We start from the raw sequence: 22,456 nt of genomic DNA, 5'->3' as shown, positions 1-22,456 counted from the left end.
TTTTACTTAGTTCCGCTATGGAACTTTAATTAGTCTGATAGATGGTATAATACATTGCAATGCAGCAACTTGAGCCTTTGGTTAAGCAGCTGGTGATGATGTGATAGTTAAAGAGGTTGTCCACTACTATATAAAATGCCCCAATGTATTTAAACAGTGGAGATAAGTGTTTTTGTAACAGCATCCACTGCATGCTTTCCCTTTCCTGCATTCATTGGGAAAGCGCGCAGTGGATGCTGGGCTGTGACGCGTGGGGAAACCCCGCCCACAGCACGTCAATCAGGGTGGAGCGCGTCACTTAGTCACACCTGGCTGCAACCAGAACTTGACGTGACATCAGCGGATGTCAGAGCCGCCTGCAGCCGGGTCACGTGATGCCTGTGAGAGGTCAGCAATAGCAGCATGAGCATATCATTATCTCCAAAATGCAGATAAAGATTAAACAGCAACAGGACGGATTTCATCAACCCAGGTATCATTTTAATCAGTGTAACGGTGCCAACCTGACACTGCCTGATCACAGGTTAACTTTAAGAAGGACGTTTCACATTCTTAAGCAGGCCACAGGTTTCCAGCAATATAGGAAAAAGAAAAGATCTCTGTGCTGCCGAAAAGTGTCAAATAGTGCAATGCCTTGGACAAGGTATGAAAACATTAGGTATTTCATGAAAGCTTAATCGTACTGTGAAGAGATTTGTGGCTGATACAGACCACAGATATGTTTGTGCAGATAAAGGCAATTAGAGGAAAGTTTCTGCCCCACAAATTCATCGTATTAAGAGAGTAGCTGCTAAAATACCATTACAAACTGCAAACAGGTATTTGAAGCTGCTGGTGGCTCTGAAGTCCTGCGAGCCTCAAGGTGTAGGATCCTCCGTAGCCTTCCAGTTGTGCAAAAATTTACTATTCGGTCACCCCTAAACAGTGCTCACAAACAGGACTGGTGGCAGTGTGCTCAGACATACATGAAGACTAATTTTAAAAGTCTTGTTTACTGATGAGTGTCGGGCAACCCTGATTGGTCCAGATGGATGGAGTAGTGGATGGCCACCATGTCCCAACAAGGCTGCGACAAGTAAATTTTAAGCAAGGAAGTGGTGGAGTCATGTTTTGGGCTGGAATCATGGGGAGAGAGCTGGTAGGCCCCTTTAGGGTCCCTGAAAGTGTGAAAATTACCTTGGCAAAGCATATAGAGCTTCTGATTGACCCATTTCTTCCATGGTACAAAAAGAAGAACCGTGCCATCCATAACAAATCATCTTCATGCTGACAATGCACCATCTCATGCTGCAAAGAATATGTCTGAGTCATTGGCTCCTAGGGGCATAAAAGGAGAGAAACTCATAGCATGGCCATCATCCTGCCCTGACCTCAACCCTACTGAGAATCTGTGATGTATCCTCAATCAAAAGATCTATGAGGGTAGGAGGCCGTTCACACCAAAACAGCAGCTCAGGGAGGCTATTTTGACATCGTGCAAAGAAATTCAAGCAAAAACTATCCAAAAACTCACATGTTCAATGGATGCAAGAATTGTGAAGGTGATATCAAAGAAGGGGTCCTATGTCAGAAATGTAACTGGGCCTGTTAAGTTGCAATGTTTTTAATTGAAAAAGCTTTTGATTTTATTAAATGTGACCTCTTAATGCTGCCAATTCAACAACTGACCGTTTTCAGTTCTTTACAACCTATAAAATGTTTGGAAACTCTGTTGTGCATAATGATTTAGAACAGAGCATTTTAAGTTTTTTTAATTTTGAAAAAAATACAGTTATCATTGGGAAGTTTGTCTAATAAAATTTGATTCATATTCTAATCCTTGATGATTTGAACATTATACTGACATTTGCATAAGGGCGCAGACTGAGAGCCTTAGTTCTCGTGCGAGGATCGCATTGCACTGCGCAGACTGGCCCGACACCTCTCCTGACCTGAGCGTCACAGCGTGATGTATTTCTATGCAGTTGTCACGCTCAGGTCAGGAGAGGTGCTGGGCCAGTCCAAGGATTGAGATTCGATCCTCGCACGAGAAATACAGCCATCTGTCTGCCCTCTAATAATTTGGAACGCGGTCTATATTTTAAAGTGAATAAAGGTCTTGGCCACCTTTTTATCCATTAATCAATGTAGTTTGTCGTTCTTTATTAGTGTTTAACCCCTTCACGACATAGGGCGTATTAATACGTCCTGTGTCATGACACCCGGTTCAGTGAGGGCTCCGGCGGTGAGAGCGCACTGAACCGGGCACATGTCAGCTATTATTATTATTGTGCCCGCAACAGCCACGGGTGGAATCGCGATCCACCCGCGGCTGTAAACTAGTTAAATGCCGCTGTCAATCTCTGACAGCGGCATTTAACAGCGCCGCGCCGGAAGCGCATCACTTATCCTACCCATCGGCGACCCCGTCACGTGATCGCGGGTCATCGATGGGTGAGCATGACAACCCGGGGTGTGCAGCAGACCCCAGTGGTTGTCATGAGCTGGTCGCTATGAGCACCACCTAGTGGTCGGCGCTCATAGCACAGGACCATTTCTGCTACATACAGGTGATCTGCTGATCATCTGTATGTAGCAGAGGCAATCAGACAGTTGCTGCTTCTAGTCTCCTATGGAGACTATAGAAGCATGCAAAAAGTTTTAAAAAAATGTTTTTAAAAATATTAAAAAAATATAGAAGTTTAAATCACCCCCTTTTTGCCCCATTCAAAATAAAATGGTAAAAAATAAATCCCACATACACATATTTGGTATCGCCGCATTCAGAATCGCCCGATCTATCAATATAAGAAAATAATTAATCCGATCGGTAAACGGCGAATCGAGAAAAAAATTCTAAACGCAGAATTACGTTTTTTTGGTCGCCGCAACATTGCATCAAAATGCAATAACGGGTGATCAAAACATCGGATCTACCCCAAAATGATATCAATAAAAACTTAAGCTCGGTGCGCAAAAAATAAGCCCTCACCTGGCCCCAGATCCAGAAAAATGGAGACGCTACGGGTCTCGGAAAATGGCACCATTTTTTTTTTTTTTAGCAAATTTTGGATTTTTTTTTCACCACTTAAATAAAAAAGAACCTATACATGTTTGGTATCTACGAACTCATAATGACCTGGAGAATAAGAATGGCAGGTCAGTTTTAGCATTCCGTGAGCGTGGTAAAAAAACAAATAAAAAAACACATCTGTGGTATTGCATTTTTTTTGCAATTTCACCACACTTGGAATTTTTTTCCCGTTTTCCAGTACACGATATGGTGAAACTAGTAATGGCGTTTAAAAGTACAACTCGTCCCGCAAAAAATAAGCCCTCACAAGGCCATATTGCCCAAAAAATAAAAACGCTATGGCTCTGGGAACAAAGGGAGCAAAAAACGGAAATGCAAAAACGGAAAATGCTCCGGTCATGAAGGGGTTAATTATCTGATATGTAATGTCTTTTTTTTTTAATTTTTTTTATTACAATTGTAAACTTGGTATTTGTCGTTACATTTGGCTTTATTTATATTTTGACGACCACTTTAATAAATGAACCTGACAGAGCTCGCGCACACAAAATTTATATGGCTGATTTGTAAAGTCAATAAATCTATTTATTGTTCGGAATTCCATTTTTGCGAATAGACAATATAGAACAGTGGTTTGATCTAAAGCACAAAGCACTGGTGTTTCCAGTCTTCCCACAATATGATGCAACTAAGGGAGTGTGAGCTGTGAAGGGGAGGGTTTTTCCTTTGGTGCTGAATGAACATCGAACACTAAAGCAAGAGCTATGGTCTCTCTTCCTTGGCTGTGGTCTTGCTGCCTGGACACACAGACCCTTGTCTATATATTGCTCTTTGGACTATTGGTGATTGTAATCTATACAAAGCTAAGAGACAAAGATGTATTCTTCAGTCCTCAGGGAAGAGCGGTGCTCATCACAGGCTGTGACTCGGGCTTTGGGAACCTGCTGGCTCTCAGGCTGCTTGATATGGGATTCATGGTCTTTGCTGCTTGTCTGTTTCCAGATGGAGAAGGAGCTCAGGCTCTGATAAACCATTCGTCCCCTGGGCAGGTGAAAGTCATCAGGCTAGATGTGACCAGTGATGAAGAGATGGAGAAGGCGAAACAATACGTGAACGATAACCTCCCTGACAAAGGTAATTACTAATTATTTTATTTTTAACCCATTACTTGCCAAATTAGCAATTTTCATTTTTTGTTTTTTTTGGACCTAATTAGAAAATCTTAGTTGCTAGAATCAAAAAATTAGGCGTTCCTTAAAAAGGACATTGGTAGATAATGGGTTAAGTATCGCATAAAGCCTAAGGCTTGACTCCAGTCACGGCCAAACTGTGCATCATGGTCTGAAACATGGGTGTGTGAGTCCGACCTTTGGCTGGGTTTCCATGTGGTGCTTGTGGGTTGATATTGAGTTGCATGGACAAGAACCTATAGGCTTATGATATTCCACAACATCACATCAAGTTCCAGTGAAGCACAAAAAATTATTCAAGAGAATCTTAAGTGACAAATGCCAGCATTCACTAACCTTCCTCTCCTTCCAAACACACCCATACCATGATGCTTTGCATAAAGTCCTTTTATGTATTTTACTTTACTGGCTGCAGTATTTTTGGCCACCATGCAAAACACATGTAAACTGAATAAATGTGGTTGTCAGACACATCTGGTGCTGCTCATCCCCAAGAAGTGTGTGGAATCTTTGAAAATAAAATGTAAGAACTGTAACTGCCAATTATTGCACAAATTCAACTTGTATTTGAAGAGGAATCCACTGGGGGATTTTTTTTTCCTTTTTTTATTACCAAAAAAAAAATTCTGAAGTTTTTTTTATCTTAGTGAGTTTTTGAGGTGCAGAAATTCTGCAACATATTATGTAAATTTGGCTACTTGGGCTTTTTTTTCATTGCATTTTTGAGTGATTTTTTTTTTACATGCGCTTTTGATACTTCCTGGTATTTGGCATTGATAAAACATTATTGATCCATTCATTTGCAAATTTAAATGTGTTTTTAGTGCGTTTTCGCAATAAAAATGCATTTAGGCTACGTTGCCATGATGAGATTTTGGTGCATTTTTGATACTGTGTATTTTTGCTGCGTGAAAAAAAAAAAATGCAGCGTCTTACAGTTCCAGTAAAGTGGATGGGATTTAAAGAAATCTCATACACACTGTGCTTCTTTTTTACTCAGCATAAACTGATCGGTGGTGCGTATTTCAAAAGCGCAACATGTCAATTTCTCTTCTGGGTACGCTGAGTTTTATGTTCAGATTTTCCCCATAGACTTGCATTAGATGCAATAAAATCCACAGGTAAAAAATGCACATTCGTTCTTAGTGCATTACTGTGGCAGAAACGCATCAAAAACACTTAGATTTCGCATCTAAGTTTTGTGAAAGCCAAATACCAGGAAGTATGACACACTAAAAAGGGGCAAATAACACAGCGTCAAAAATACGGTAAAAACGCGTGTTCAAAAAACGCAATGAAAAACTGCAAGTAACTTGATTTAAAGCGAACGTATCACTAAAATTTGTATTATTTATTTTTTTAAAAGCTGATGTAATATTATTAGTAATGATTTCACAAAAAACTCCTGAGTAGTGATGAGCGAGCGTGCTCGTTTGACCCTTTCCCATTACATGGCTTTTTTTCTGTTTTGTTTTTTTGTTTTATCCTCCCCTTCTTCTAAGAGCCATAACTTTTTTAGTTTTCCGTCCACATAGCGGTATGAGGGCTTGTTTTTTTGCTGGATGAGTTGTACTTTTAAATGACACGATACATTTTATCATGTGATGCACTGGAAAGCTGGAAAAAAAATCCAGGTGTGTTGTAATTGCAAAAAAAGTGCAATTCCACAATTGTTTCTTGTTTTTTTTTGTACCGTCTTCACTATACGGTAAAACTGACCTGGCAATAGGATTGTCCAGGTCAGTACGAGTACGCAGATGCCAAACATGTATAGTTTTTTTTAATTAAGGGTTGAAAAATAAATTCGGAAATTACGTTGTTACTGATACCATTTTGGGGTAGATAAGATGTTTTGATCGGTTCCGATTGCATTTTATTGTAATGTTGCGTTGGGCAAAAAAACATTAATTCTGGTGTTTGATTTATTTATTTATTTTTGTTACACATTTACTGATTGGATTAATCTATTTTATATTTTGATAGATTGGACTTTTAAGAACGCAGCAATACCAAATATGTTGATTTTTTTTTTGTTTTATTTTTAATGGTGCAAAAGAGGGTGATTTGAACTTTTGTATTTTATTTTTGTGATATTTTTGAAAACACTTTTTTTTTACTTTTCACAGTATTTGTTAGCTCCCATAGGGGACTTGAAGCTGCGATCATTCGATCACATGTACTATACATAGTGCTCTGATCCTCTCACAAGAAGCGTGGAGGTGTGGAGGAGAAGGAGAAAGTAATTTCTCCATCTCCTCCATGGCCTGTGTCAGCGTATATCGGGCTGAACTGGGATGACATCTGAGTGCATGCAGTCTGATGTTTCACATGCACCCAAAGACTTGTATTGGTGCGAGTGAACCGAGTCACGCTGCCAAACGCAGCATGCTGCAATTGCTCTCTCAGCCAAATCAGCATGAGAAAATAATCGCAGTTGAGTACTGCCCCATAGTATAACACTGGGCCGAGTGCTATGTGATGTTTTATTGCTTAGCACTTGGCTGTGTTATACGTTCCTGTGACCCTGGCCTTAGTCAGTCTCTAGCCCAATGGAGTGGTTCCGCTTATTCCATGCAGTAGACACCATTTATTCCTATCAGTAGTGCTCAGCATATACAGTATTGGCACAATGCCAGCCAGGGCGCTGACCAACCAAATCCCTCTACAATCCCAGCGCTGAGATTAGAGAGATAAATATATATATATATATATATATATATATATATACACATCTCTCTAATCTCAGCGCTGGGATTGTAGAGGGATTTGGTTGGTCAGCGCCCTGGCTGGCATTGTGCTAATATAATCTCTCTACCTATCTCTCTCATACTTGGACTGTGTTAGCCATAAGGTTTCATATCACATACCATTTATATACAGTACACTCTCTATGTTACTATAAATGTGAACTTTTATAAATGGCCGCTCATGTAAACTGGTTTACAGGCTATTAGAGTGAGCTGATCTGGGTAATCCATGCCGTGCTTTACTCTGTAATACAATAAGGTGGGGGTGACACAAGGGGCTTATTTACAATGAAGGTCCAGCCATCTTTAGGAGATGAGGGATAGATAAAGGCTGCATGAGCTGGTCACTTGCCAGTATTTGTAGTGCTTTTGGGTGTGGTGGAGTTTGGTGGAGACTTATGTTTGGAGAAATAATGAATGGGTTATAAAAATATAAAAGGACTTAGATTAGGGAACGTGGAAGGCCACCCTAAACAGGTATGTTTTTAGGGAGCGCCTAAAGCTGTGTAAGTTGTGGTTCGTCCTAATTTCTTGGGTAGAGCGTTCCAAAGAATAGTTGCAGCTCGGGAGAAGTCTTGGAGGCGGGAGTGGGAGGTACGGATTAGTGCGGATGTTAGTCAAAAGTCGCTTGCAGAGCGTCGAGAACGGGTAGACCGATAAAAGGAAATGAGGGAGGAGATGTAGGGGGGTGCCACGCTGTGGAGACCTTTTGTGGGTGACAACAAGCAGTTTAAATTGCATCCTATAATGTATGGGCAGCCAATGCAATGACTGGCACAGAGCGGAAGCGTCCGAGTAACAATTAGCCAGATAGATGACCCTGGACTGGATGGACTGGAGAGGGGAAAGTCGAGTGAGGGGGAAGCCAATTAATAAAGAGTTATAGTAGTCAAGGCAGGAGTGGATCAGGGCAACAGTGAGGGTTTTTGTTGTTTCCAAGGGGAGAAAGGGTTGGATTCTAGAGATGTTCTTCAGGTGCAAGCGACAAGAGCGGGCAAGAGATTGTATATGGAAGGTGAAGGAAAGATTGGTGTCAAACAACGCCCAGACAGCGCGCCTGCTGGCTCGGCATTACTGTATTGTGGTGCCACACACGGAGAGGGAGATGTCAGATTTAGGGAGGTGAGTAGACGGCGGGAGCAGAAGAAGTTCAGTTTTGGAAAGGTTGAGTTTCAGATAGAGAGTGGACATGATGTTGGAAACTGCGGCCAGACAGTCACTGGTGTTCTGTAGTACAGTGGGGGTAATCAGGGGATGAAGTGTATAGTTGTGTGTCATCAGCATAAAGATGGTACTGAAAGCCAAATTTGCTGATGGTCTGTCCAATTGGGGCCATGTAGAAAGAGAAGAGAACAGGGCCAAGGACTGAACCCTGAGGAACCCCAATAGTGAGAGGAAGGGGGGGGAGAAGTGGAGCCAGCGAACGATACACTGAAAGAGCGGTCAGATAGGTAGGACGAGAACCAGGAGAGAGCAGTGTCTTTTATGCCGATTGAGTGGAGCATAGAGAGTAGGAGGTGGTGGTCAACGGTGTCGAAAGCTGCAGAAAAGTCAAGAAGAATGAGCAGAGAGTAGTCACCATTACGTTTTGCTGTTAGAAGGTCATTGGTTACTTTAATGAGTGCAGTTTCTGTAGAATGTAGGGGGCGGAAGTCAGACTGTGATGGGCCTAGAAGAGAGTGAATGTAGGGGTAACAGGTAAGGCAGGAGTAGACCAGGCGCTATAAGAGTTTAGAGATTAATGGGAGATTGGAGACAGGTCTATAGTTGTTTGTGCAGGAAGGGTCAAGAGAGGGCTTTTTTAATAATGGAGTAATGATGGAGTGTTTGAAGGAGGAGGGGAAGAGTAGTGACGACTGAAGAGGGAGACTGGAGTAGGTGTGAGGAAATGGAGTCAGTGGGGCATGTAGTGGAATGAGAAGAAGAGAGGAGCCTGGAGACTTCTTCTTCTGTGACTGGGTCAAATGTGGAGAGTGATCCAGAGGAGATGTGGGGAGGGATGGGAGTCATGGCACTTGGTGGCTGGGAGCTGATTTCCTGACGGATGTTCTCTATTTTCTCTGTGAAGTAGGAGGCCAGGTCCTCTGCACAAATGTCCATGATAGGGGCCTGCGCTTTAGGACTGAGGAGGGAGTGAAAGGTCTCAGAGGTTTTTTGGGTTGTTGGATAGTGAGGCGATCAGGGTGGTGAAGTAGGACTGTTTGGTGAGGTGAAGGGCAGAGTTATAGGTTTTTAACATAAATTTATAGTGGATAAAGTTTTCTAGTGTGCGTGTTTTCCTCCATAGTCGTTCAGCACTCCTAGAGCATCGCTGGAGAAATCAGGTTTGCAGTGTGAGCCAGGGCTGTTTTACTCTGTTTAGGGGTTCTGAGGGTGAGGGGTGCTACTTGGTCCAGAGTGCTTCTGAGAGTGTAATTGTAGTGATTTACAGTCATATCAGGACAGGAAAAAGAGGAGATTGGGGACAGTGATGTGTGAAGGGAGTCTGTAAGTGTATGAGGGTTAATGACTTGTAGATTTTTGAATATGTGATAGGTAGGATTGTGCTGGGGTGGGCGAGTATTTGTGAGCGTGAAGGAGAGGATGTTTTGGTCAAAGAGGGGAAGAGGTGAGTAATCTAGGTAGGGGATTGAACAAAGCCGGACAAAGACAAGATCAAGGGTGTTTCCGTCTCTGTTTGTCTCAGAGGTTGAAAGCTGTGAGAGGCCAAGAGAAGTGGTTAAAGAGGTATTCCCATCTCCAAGATCCTATCTCAATATGTAGTAGGTGTAATAATAATAATAATATTAGCCAATACCTCCAATTAGAAATGTAGTATATTATTTCTTACTGCTATTTCTCTTACCTCATGTGCAGGCATCTTAGGACCTTAGGTATCCATGGTTATGACCACTAGCAACTCGCTAACTGTGACTTTATCAGTGGACGTAACCATGGATACCCAAGGTCCTGCTATGCCTGCACATGAGGAGAGAGATAGCAAATCCGAAAAAAGATACTACATTTCTAATTGGAGATATTTGCTAATATTACTATTATTACACCTACTACATATTGGGATAGGATCTTGGAGATGGGAATACCCCTTTAAAGATAGAAGTTGGGATGCAGATGAGGAGGTGGGGCTGTTTATGGAGATGTTGAAGTCTCCCAGGATAAGGGTTGGTAAATCTGAAGACATGAAGTGTGGCAGCCAGGCAGAAAAATGGTCAAGGAACTGGGTGGGTGAGCCTGGAGGACGGTATACAACCGCTACTCTGAGGGAGAAGGGATGGAAGAGCCTGATGGTGTGGACCTCAAAAGAAGGGAATGGGAGTGATGGAACTGGGGGGATGACGTGGAAAGAGCATTGTGGGGACAGGAGTAAGCCGGCTCCACCACCAAGTCTGTTCGCAGGTCTTGGGGAATGGGGAAAATGCAAGCCGCCATGAGAAATAGCGGCAGGGGAGACAGTGTCAGAATCCTGAATTCAGGTTTCAGTGAGGGCCAGCAGATTAAGAGAGTTGGTCAGAAAGTAGTTGTGCAGGAAAGGAAGCTTGTTGCATACAGACCGTGGATTCCACATTGCACAATTGAAAGAGGGAGATGAAGGAGTACAACTGATGTTAATAAGGTTAGCAGGGTTTTGAGGTGGGGGAGGGGTTGAGGTTGGCGGAGGGTGGACCAGGGGTTAGGTGAGATATCCCCTGAAATAAGTAGTAGTAAAAATAGAGCAAATAGTTTTTGGATTTGTGACATGGCTTACTGTGCAATATCTTTGGATAAGACAGAGTGAGATTTTTCAGGAAATTAAAAAGAGCATGGGAGCTGTACATGGGAGATGGAAGGAGGGAGGGGCAGATGTGGATTAGAGGTGATGGAGGGGGGATGAGACAGTGAATGTGCATGAAAAAACAAACCCTATGGATAGAGACAACCACCTTGATGGCCTCAGAAAGACCTTTTTGAATCAGGACTACCATCCAAGAACAATTGAGAACCAGATTACAAGAGCCACCAGTATATCAAGGAATCTTCTCCTACATTACAAAACCAAACAAGAAAGCAACCGGGTGCCTCTAGTAGTCACCTACAATCCAAATCTGGAGGCACTAAGGAGACCTGGACGGAAACTACAACCTTTACTACAAAAAGATGCCCGATTACAATCCATATTTCCAGAACCCCCACTTCTGGCAACCCCCAAATCTAAGAAGCATCATTGTCAGAAGCTCCCTGTCACCTGCACCAGCTACAGGTACATTTCCTTGCAACCAGAAAAAATGTAAAACCTGTCCGTTTATAATGACCACAGACAAGATGAAGATGCCCAACTCACATCAGGACTGCAAGATCCCAGGTACTTTCAGCTGTATCACATCTAATGTAGGGTACTTAATTATATGTACCAAATGTCCAGCTGGGTGTCTGTATGTAGGGGAGACAGGGCAAAAACTTAGGACAAGGATGAATCATCATCGCCACACAATAAAAGAAAAAAGAATAGATCTATCTGTAGCCAAGCATTTTTATTCCCCTGATCACAGCATGAAAGATGTGAAATTACTGGTATTAACTTCAAATCTCAGAGAGAAAGGAGTGTCTTGGATTATAAACTAATGGTGACCTTTGACACCTTCAGAGCAGGAATGAATGTGGATTTATGTCATTCTACATCAACTAAGGAATGTGACTTGTGGGATCATCACAACACTGCACCAAACAATAAAATTTTCACAGTCCTTATCTATGAACTGCTAAAATATTTACAGCCAGAAATGTTTATCTCTCCCATAGTAATAGCTCTGCTTTTCATCACCTGTCTCATCTATTGCATTATTTCTGTGCCATATTGTGTATAAATGTGTGACTCTTCAGATTTTGGGTTATACTAGTCTGATAAAGTAGTAGTCTCAAAAGCTTGCAACCTATTACCATCTTTTCAGTTAGCCATTAAAAGGTATCAACCACTGAGGTTGATACCTTTCAAAATATTTTTTAAGTGAATGAAACTTTGGAGCACAGCTCACTTAACAATTTCCAAGGGTGGGAGGAAGAGCGGGGGGTTCTCCGGAATCTAAAACTTCCATTGCGTGCTTGTCTCTGCACTTTTCTTTATAGAAGGTGAACATAAAAAAAATACCTTTTTAAGCATAATTTTTTTTTTAAATCGCTCTCCATAATGGACTGATGCCTAGGCATCCATCCAGACTACGGCCACTTTAGAGTATATACCTCGAGAGCTTATGCTCTTCAGTGGCCACAAACACAGAATGCACTAAGGCTTAAGGTGTTCTTACATTCATAGATTTTTTTGGGTATTAACCCTTTGCCCATTGGTGACCCCGTCACGTGACCGCGGGTCATCGATGCGTGGGCATGACAACCCGTGGTCTGCAGCAGACCCCTGTGGTTGTCATGTCTCGCTTGCTATGAGCGCCACCCAGTGGTTGGCGCTCATAGCAAGTGAGCATTTCTACTACATAGATTCGATCTGCTCATCGCCTCTATGTAGCAGAGGCGATCGGACTGCTGCTGCTTCTAGTCTCCTATGGAGACTATTGAAGCAAGCAAAAAGTGTAAAAAAAAATGTTTTTAAAAATATAAAAAAAAAAAAAAAAAGTTTAAATCACCTCCCTTTTGCCCAATTCAAAATAAAATAATAAAAAATAAACCCCACATACACATATTTGGTATCACCGGGTTCAGAATCGCCCGATCTATAAATATAAAAAAAGAATTAATTCGATCAGTAAACAGCGTAAGGAGAAAAAAATTCCAAACGCCAGAATTACTTTTTTTGGTCGCCGCAACATTGCAATAAAATGAAGTAATGGGCGATCAAAACATCGGATCTACCCCAAAATGGTATCAATAAAAACGTCAGCCCAGTGCGCAAAAAATAAGCCCTCACCCAGTCCCAGATTCCGAAAAATGGAGATGCTACGGGTCTCGGAAAATGGCGACATTTTTTTTTTTTTTTGCAAACGTTGGAATTTTTTTTCACCACTTAAATAAAAAAAAAAACCTATACATGTTTGGTGTCTACAAACTCGTAATGACCTGGAGAATAATAATGGCAGGTCAGTTTTAGCATTCATTGAACATGGTAAAAAACAAACAAACCAAAAACAACTGTAGAATTGCATTTTTTTGCAATTTCACCGCACTAGGAATTTTTTTCCCGTTTTCCAGTACACAATATGGTAAAACCAGTGATGGCGCTTAAAAGTACAACTCGTCCCGCAAAAAATAAGCCCTCACGTGGCCATATTGAACAAAAAATAAAAAAGTTCTGGCTCTGGAAAGAAGGGGAGCAAAAAATGAAAACGCAAAAACAGAAAATGCTCTGGTCATGAAGGGGTTAAAAGATTATTGATTGGTAAATATTTGCTGGTCAGGAGTTATCTAATAGCCTGTTTATACAGACCGACCGCAGATGTATAGTGCACGATCAGTGATAGATTGATCAGTACATGTAGACTGCCATTATTCCCGTCAGCGCAGGTCGTGTTTACTTAGGATGATGTGCTGACGAAAATGATGATCTTTTGAGAAAAACAAAAGTTCATTTCAGCCGAAGACTGCGTGATCGGTGTTATTTTTACACTGCTCAATTATTGGGAAATGAGTTTTCTTAGGAAGGCGATAGGAATGCACCCTCAGTCTGCTCATAAAGATAGTATCACCCTCAGCATGGAAACAATGTTTTCTGTAAGAATATGCAAAGTGACTCAATTGAGCCAAACCAGAAACTCATCTGCAAAAAGCACTGTTTAAGAGGTAAGGGCGGAATTTGTCCCTCATCTGTACACAACACTGTTCTGGTTGGATGAATAAATTAATGTGTCCATAACCTTTGGAGCTAGCTGCACGCTGAAGTTTTAATGCAGAACTAGTGCAAATTTTAAAAGCCGTAAGGGGGAACCGGCTCTAATTGAAGTGTATTGGGATCCTTACCACATAAATCTCGATTAAGTTGAATATCAATGGGGCCATGCAGACTACAGTCAATATCCTAAGATACAGTAAATGCCTGTGGAGTCTGCACAAAAAGAAGTGCAGCAGCTTGAAAGATGCCGTATACTGGAGTTGTTTCTTCTTCCTCTTCTAAAGATACGGTACTTGTAATGTGTTCACAGGGAGCTTTCGAAAAGGCCTCTATTTGCAGTGTGCAAATCAACCAATTTCTTTCATAGCCATGCCCCTAAGACACAGATCCTTGTCCCAATCTCCGCCTACCTTAAAAGGGTTGTCCAGCCTCAATCTACAAGTCTGCAGTCACTATACATGACTGCAGACTTGTGAATCCTCACATTGCGTGCACTGCGATACATGACTGTCACATGATCGCCGTTCCCGGGGCTGACACCTGAGAATCCTTACAGCACACAGTGTGCGCCTAGTGATGATTCACAAGTCTGCAGTCACATAGAGTGACTGCAGACTTGTCGTTTTAGACTGGATAACCCCTTTAGTAAAGAAACTTCCCAGAATAGCTGTTTCCAGTAGACTTCAGGCAAATTTCACAATGGCAGGGAGATTTGCTGCCATTTCTGGGAGTTCAGTAGGTTTCCACTTTTTCTGAGCATGAGGAAAACTCAATCTTTGAAACACCAGTAAGAAGCAGCACTATGGCGTGTAATATGGTACTGTTTCCTGCAGAATACTAGAACTCGGGCAACAAAGCACATGCTATGGACCCGATTCATCAAGACTAATGATGTTCTCACTGGTCTTGATGAGGGGGCATGGTGGAGTCACTCCTGACTCATGAAAAGGTGCATGCCTGGTCATGAATCAGGAGCGTCTGACAAGCAGTTTGTGCCTCAGTGCACCACTCCAAAAATCTTACACCAGTCCCTTATACCAGTCCTTTGCTAGTGCAAGATTTCTGGCCTGAGTAACGCCACAGTTCAGCATGAATTAGACGAGCAGTGGTGCTAAGCCCACCCATTTTGGCACAGTTGGGAGAAACTGGCATGAAAATGCCAAAAGTCACAATTTTTGCGCCAAATTTTTCAACCTTTTAAACCAATTTACACCAGAATTCTGGTGAAATTGCTTTAATTAATTGAGGCCTATGTGTTGTAGGGCGGTGGTGTTCACACCGTGCAGTAACTGAGGCAGTGACCCAAGCAAGTCCAACATAAGCAGCTTTTATTCACAAGGCTCACGGGTAAACAGAAAAGTCCTCCGGTTCGCAGCCGGGTTAACAGCAGTCAAAAGCAAGGGTTGCCGGGGGCAACGGCCGCGACTGGCCGCTCAAAGCCTGATGGGTGCAGAGCTTTCCCAGGCGTGGGTTCAGCTAATCACAGGCCCGTCGGGCTTTCCTGCTATGCTCCTAGCAGGTCCCAACACTGAACAACATTAATCCTTAATGCAGGGTTTTTTAAAGGACCTGTGGCAAGAGCCACTGGAAAACCCGGGTTGGAGGGAGGAGGCCGCCCCACTGCCTCCTGTGACCTCCTCCAAGAAATGAAGGCCCTGCCCGGGTTTTACTTAATCTGCCTTACCCAGATAGCCTGACCAGGTCATTGCTCACCTTCATTCCTGTGTCTGTGACTGCAATGCACTCCAATGGGTTTAATAGGTCTCTGTACACACTCTGGGGATATATAACGTCCCTCGTATATGATCCCAGTCACTGCCTCACAGTATATAAAGTCTTAAGCTGAATTTAAAAACACAGATTTCTGAATAATCAGATCAATGTTACAGATTTGATCTGGATTCAACATTTTCACCGGCAGACATTCTTGTTTTATTCATGTGTTGTAATCATCCTAAAATAAAACCTTCCTATTTCTTATAATGGAGTTGGCCTTCCAGATATCGGTTTACATGCTATAATTATTGTGTTTAGCAGCCAAACTTTTAAGTATGTCAGATCAATTTTCTGGCAGATGAGACAGATTTCAGTTCAAAAAAGCATTTAGGCTGAATGCCCACGATGCGTTTTTTTAAACGTTTCCGCAGCGGCGAAAACGGTGCAGAAACGCTTAAAAAATGCATGGTAGAAGGCCTGCCATGGTCCCCAATGATAATCCACATGTGCTGTGCACATGCTGCAGAAATTTCCACGCAGCACTACCAATTATTTTGCGGAAGCGCTGCGTTTTCGCCGCCATTGACTTGCATTGAAACGCATGGATTACGCATCACTGCATATGTAGATGCGCATTCCATGCGTTTCAATGTGCGGATGGTACCCGGGTGTGGAGGAGAGGAGACTCTCCTCCGGACCCGGGTACCATAGAACCTGTAAAAAAAGAATAAAATAAATATTATATTTATCTTCTGATGGCCCCCACTGTGCTCATCCTCCCTTGCCGGCAGATCGCGGTGGACTGAAGGACCTGCGCTCACATCATAGTCATGTGACAGCAGGTCCTTCAGTGTAGTGTACCGCGAGCTGCCGGCAAGGGAGAACGGAGCGAAGCAAGACTCCGGGGGCCATCGGAAGGTAAGTATAGATTTATTTTTTTATTTTTTACCATTCTTTAAGGTCACACTATATAAATCCATGCCGTTCGCATGGATTTATATAGTGTGACCCAGTTGTCAAGCACTTTCCAAGTGATGCTAAAATCGCTTGGAAAGCGCTTGACAACCCGCATGCGGAAATGCAAGTGAAGAACGCTTTACTTTCGCATGTCCCTGGCAGGAAAAACCCATGTACAATCTGCATGCGTTTTTTTCTGCCAGGGAGATGCAGAAACGCTCAGGAAAAAATCCAGAGCATTTCTGTATCATGGGCACTTAGCCTTACTCTCACCAATTTTGGTCTGATTGCTGATTAGACAAAAATTGGTCGTATGTCTACATTTAGGCGTGCGCCCTTACACATTTTACTCAATCGTTAACTAAACAATAGACCCAAAACAATGGTGGATTATCTAGTTATTCCAAAAACATCACAAGAAGCCGATGTAATATTTTATCATACACTGCTCAAAAAAATAAAGGGAACACTTAAACAACAGAATATAACTCCAAGTAAATCAAACTTCTGTGAAATCAAACTGTCCACTTTGGAAGCAACACTGATTGACAATCAATTTCACATGCTGTTGTGCAAATGGAATAGACAATAGATGGAAATTATTGGCAATTATCAAGACACACTCAATAAAGATGTGGTTCTGCAGGTGGGGACCACAGACCACATCTCAGCACCAATGCTTTCTGGCTGATGTTTTGGTCACTTTTGAATGTTGGTTGTGCTTTCACACTCGTGATAGCATGAGATGGACTCTACAACCCACAGAAGTTGCTCAGGTACTACAGCTCATCCAGGATGGCACATCAATGCGAGCTGTGGCAAGAAGGTTTGCTGTGTCTGTCAGCGTAGTGACCAGAGGCTGGAGGCGCTACCAGGAGACAGGCCAGTACACCAGGAGACGTGGAGGGGGCCGTAGGAGGGCAACAACCCAGCAGCAGGACCGCTACCTCCGCCTTTGTGCAAGGAGGAACAGGAGGAGCACTACCAGAGCCCTGCAAAATGACCTCCAGCAGGCCACAAATGTGCATGTGTCTGCACAAACGGTTAGAAACCGACTCCATGAGGGTGATATGAGGGCCCGACGTCCACAGATGGGGGTTGTGCTCACAGCCCAACACCGTGCAGGATGCTTGGTATTTTCCACAGAACACCAGGATTGGCAAAGTCGCCACTGACGCCCTGTGCTCTTCACAGATGAAAGCAGGTACACACTGAGCACATGTGGCAGAGTCTGGAGACGCTGTGGAGAGCGATCTGCTGCCTGCAACATCCTTCAGCATGACCGGTTTGGCAGTGGGTCAGTAATGGTGTGGGGTGGCATTTCTTTGGAGGGCTGCACAGCCCTCCATGTGCTCACCAGAGGTAGCCTGACTGCCATTAGGTACCGAGATGAGATCCTCAGACCCCTTGTGAGACCATATGCTGGTGCGGTTGGCCCTGGGTTCCTCCTAATGCAGGACAATGCCAGACCTCATGTGGCTGGAGTGTGTCAGCAGTTCCTGCAAGATGAAGGCATTGAAGCTATAGACTGGCCCATCCGTTCCCCAGACCTGAATTCGACTGAGCACATCTGGGACATCATGTCTCGCTCCATCCACCAACGTCACGTTGCACGACAGACTGTCCAGGAGTTGGCGGATGCTTTAGTCCAGGTCTGGGAGGAGATCCCACAGGAGACCATCCACAACCTCATCAGGAGCATGCCCAGGCATTGTAGGGAGGTCATACAGGCACGTGGAGGCCACACACAATACTGAGCCTCATTGTGACTTGTTTTAAGGGCATTACATCAAAGTTGGATCAGCCTGTAGTGTGTTTTTCCACATTAATTTTGGGGGTGACTCCAAATCCAGGCCTCTATTGGTTAATAAATGTGATTTCCATTGATGATTTTTGTGTGATTTTGTTGTCAGCACATTCAACTTTGTACAGAACAAAGTATTCAATGAGAATATTTCATTCATTCATTCAGATCTAGGATGTGTTATTTGAGTGTTCCCTTTTATTTTTTTTGAGCAGTGTATATAGAAGTACGGCAGAGCTAAAAAATTTTTTTTTTACATTTTGTCTTATTTTTAGTTATTCCTTTACTGCTTTGATAACAGATGGATTTTTTTTGTTCCAGGGCTGTGGGGACTTGTGAACAATGCTGGAATATCCATGTGGGGAATGGTCGAATGGTTAACAATAGATAAATACCAAAAAGTTCTTAATGTCAACCTGTTGGGAAGCATTAGGACAACCCTGGCTTTTGCTCCTCTTATCAGAAAAAATAAAGGTGAGATCTGTACTGCAAAAAATGACAAAATAGATAGGATTAGTTGTAATAGGAAGTACTAATTACTGTGTCAGATCTTGCTAACAAGCATGTGGTTGCCGCCTGAGGTCTTTAGTTGCTGTGGGTTTACCTTTCCAGAGAATATAAAGAGTGGTGATTGTCTAGGCAGGAGTCTATAATGATCATTTACTAGGGATAATACTGTCTAATACATGGCTATGCAGTTACAGATGTCAGTTTGTTCTTTAGGACTTCCCTAGACATTGAACACAGGATTCCATATTTTACATGGAGATGAAATACAACACCCATAAGGGTCTATACCAGTGGTCCCCAACCTTTCTGACCTTGAGAGCCACATCCAGCTCCTGCCCCACTCACAGTTGCGATACACAGAGCCCCCATTACTGGTATAATGACAGCCAAAGCTTTTCCACATAAATCACACCAAGGCAGTATACCAAGATCCAGAGGTTCCCACATTACCTCCATTCAATATCCGCGCATTAATCACTCCCACCGCATCCTGCTTCAAGCACCTCCTCTGATAGTTAGCTCCCCAATTCCAGAATATGCACATTCAAATCTGCTCTTCTGTGCAGGGCCACTCACAAAAGTCACCATCTGGAGACCTGCTCTTCATAGTTGTTAGTTAGACCTGGTGCTAATGCACCAAGTTGGCAGGTAGTCACGAGCCACACATCAAAGGTCTGGGAGCCACAGGTTGTGGACCCCTGGTCTATGAGGTCCTACTGTACTTTTTCATGATGTCACTGACTTCAAATGGATGTCTGGCATTCCAAGTACTGGAGGGTACGACATTTACCTACAGTACAGACCAAAAGTTTGGACACACCTTCTTATTTAAAGATTTTTCTGTATTTTCATGACTTTGAAAATTGTACATTCACACTGAAGGCATCAAAACTATGAATTAACACATGGGGAATTATATACTTAACAAAAAAGTGTGAAACAACTGAAAATATGTCTTATATTCTAGGTTCTTCAAAGTAGGCACCTTTTGCTTTGATGACTGCTTTGCACACTCTTGGCATTCTCCTGATGAGCTTCAAGAGGTAGTCACCGGAAATGGTTTACACTTCACAGGTGTGCCCTATCAGCTTTAATAAGTGAGATTTCTTGCCTTATAAATGGGGTTGGGATCATCAGTTGTGTTGTGCAGAAGTCAGGTGGATACACAGCTGATAGTCCTACTGAATAGACTGTTAGAATTTGTATTATGGCAAGAAAAAAGCAGCTAAGTAAAGAAAAACGAGTGGCCATCATTACTTTAAGAAATGAAGGTCAGTCAGTCCGAAAAATTGGGCAAACTTTGAAAGTGTCCCCAAGTGCAGTTGCAAAAACCATCAAGCGTTACAAAGAAACTGGCTCACATGAGGACCGCCCCAGGAAAGGAAGACCAAGAGTCACCTCTGCTTCTGAGGATAAGTTTATCCGAGTCACCAGCCTCAGAAATCGCAGGTTAACAGCAGCTCAGATTAGAGAACAGGTCAATGCCGCACAGAGTTCTAGCAGCAGACACATCTCTACAACAACTGTTAAGAGGAGACTTTGTGCAGCAGGCCTTCATGGTAAAATAGCTGCTAGGAAACCACAGCTAAGGACAGGCAACAAGCAAAAGAGACTTGTTTGGGCTAAAGAACACAAGGAATGGACATTAAACCAGTGGAAATCTGTGCTTTGGTCTGATGTGTCCAAATTTGAGATCTTTGGTTCCAACCACCGTGTCTTTGTGCGACGCAGAAAAGGTGAACGGATGGACTCTACATGCCTGGTTCCCACCGTGAAACATGGAGGAGGAGGTGTGATGGTGTGTGTGGGTGCTTTGCTGGTGACACTGTTGGGGATTTATTCAAAATTGAAGGCATACTGAACCAGCATGGCTACCACAGCATCTTGCAGCTGCATGCTATTCCATCCGGTTTGCGTTTAGTTGGACCATCATTTATTTTTCAATAGGACAATGACCCCAAACACACCTCCAGGCTGTGTAAGGGCTTTTTGACAAAGAAGGAGAGTGATGGGGTGCTAACCCAGATGACCTGGCCTCCACAGTCACCAGACGTGAACCCAATCGAGATGGTTTGAGGTGAGCTGGACTGCAGAGTGAAGTCAAAAGGGCCAACAAGTGCTAAGCGTCTCTGGGAACTCCTTCAAGATTGTTGGAAGACCATTTCCGGTGACTACCTCTTGAAGATCATCAAGAGTGTGCAAAGAAGTCATCAAAGCAAAAGATGGCTACTTTGAAGAACCTAGAATATAAGACATATTTTCAGTAGTTTCACAATTTTTTGTTAAGTATATAATTCCACATGTGTTAATTCATAGTTTTGATGCCTTCAGTGTGAATGTACAATTTTCATAGTCGTGAAAATACAGAAAAATCTTTAAATGAGAAGGTGTGTCCAAACTTTTGGTCTGTACTGTATATATTTTGCACTAAAAGCTCCAAATACCTCTGTAATACAGTGGTATAATAATCTGCACCCCACACCAAATCACAAAACACTGCAGTTATGGGTTTTGCTTATGCTCCTGTTATTCCCATATAAAGACCCCATACAATAGAAGCTCATAGGGCAGGGATGGTTCCCTCGATGACCTTTTATCCGGCCCCCAGTCAGATTACCAGGGACCGCAGAACTTGGGCCGGCAGCTGTATTTTGATGGCCGCCAGCCCTTTAATTTTTTCTTGCTCTGCGCACACAGTGTTCACTACTGAACCCTGAGGCGCCTGCAATGAAAGATTACATCCTGACACCAGTGTTGGCATTAGGATGTATTTTGAGGGTGGAATTAGCACCATTTGTGCTGCCCCTGAAGCATGTTATAAATATCCAAATGGCCCTCGGCAGAAATAAGGTTCCCCACCCCTGTTATAAGGAAAAAATGCATCCAAAACCACACAGTTCAACAGCATAGTGGGCATGAGTTTTCATGAAATCACATCCTTTTTGCTTGAACTGTTAAACGCAGCAGATTGTCTGCACAAAAAATAACACAACTGAAAAATCGGAACGTCTACAATATGTAGGAACATGGCCTTAACCCCTTAAAGGGAATGTGTCACCCCCCCCTGGGCGATATCAGACCTCTACTATGGGCATACAGGTGATAGAAAAGTAAATCTATACTTAAGTGTAATAAAGGGAGACACCAGCTAACCTGTGCTCTAGCGCCTGAAGCACGTAACACGAGGAACCACTTCGGAAGGCAAATGTGCAAAATGAAAAAAGAAGCTCCAGCTGCAGGTAAGTCCGAAATTCTTGTTTATTATAATAAAAACAGATGCCAAAAGCACATGTCCATAAGAGCAACGCGTTTCGAACGCAGATGTTGCGTTCTTTATCCAAGCTAAATACAAATGGCAAATCCTGGTATATACAGGGTGGTCCAAAAGTAGGTGGACAGAAAGTGTAATAAGGTTATGAAGGGAGAGATTTATCAAACACTAAATTGCAGCCGCCTGTCTGGATCATCCTCCAATAAACCATGAATTAGACGTGGACGATAAGCTTTCCACCCAATAGATTCCAGGATTCTCATGTTAGAAGCTCGTGAAATTGCCAATTCCAAAGAGGCTCTTCTGGTGGACTTTTTTGGACTCAAACAACTTGTTGCTGAAACATTTGTTCAATTATCTTCTGTACAGACTGTTTTGGGTCGACCAGTTTTTGGAGCATTAAGGATTGAGCCAGTGGCATTGAATTTGTCACGAAT

The 22,456-nt window shown here is 42.8% G+C and overlaps 1 protein-coding gene across 1 annotated transcript in view; it reads left to right on the top strand.

Moving 5' to 3' along the window:
- The first annotated feature begins 3,685 nt into the window (after positions 1–3,685).
- ANKEF1 (ankyrin repeat and EF-hand domain containing 1) overlaps positions 3,686–22,456 on the top strand; it is a 135,538-nt gene continuing 116,767 nt past the window's right edge. The window contains exon 1 of the mRNA XM_073672231.1: positions 3,686–4,147. Coding sequence (XP_073528332.1) covers positions 3,778–4,147 — 370 coding nt within the window. The 5' untranslated portion in view covers positions 3,686–3,777. The remainder of the gene's footprint in view (positions 4,148–22,456) is intronic.

The sequence above is a fragment of the Phyllobates terribilis genome, unplaced genomic scaffold (genome assembly GCF_046119375.1).
Source record: "Phyllobates terribilis strain yellow unplaced genomic scaffold, ASM4611937v1 Scaffold_3__8_contigs__length_932513732, whole genome shotgun sequence".
In the NCBI taxonomy this organism is placed as follows: Eukaryota; Metazoa; Chordata; class Amphibia; order Anura; family Dendrobatidae; genus Phyllobates; species Phyllobates terribilis.
The sequence above is the reverse complement of the archived record's forward strand: the minus strand, read 5'-3'. Positions and strand labels throughout refer to the sequence as shown.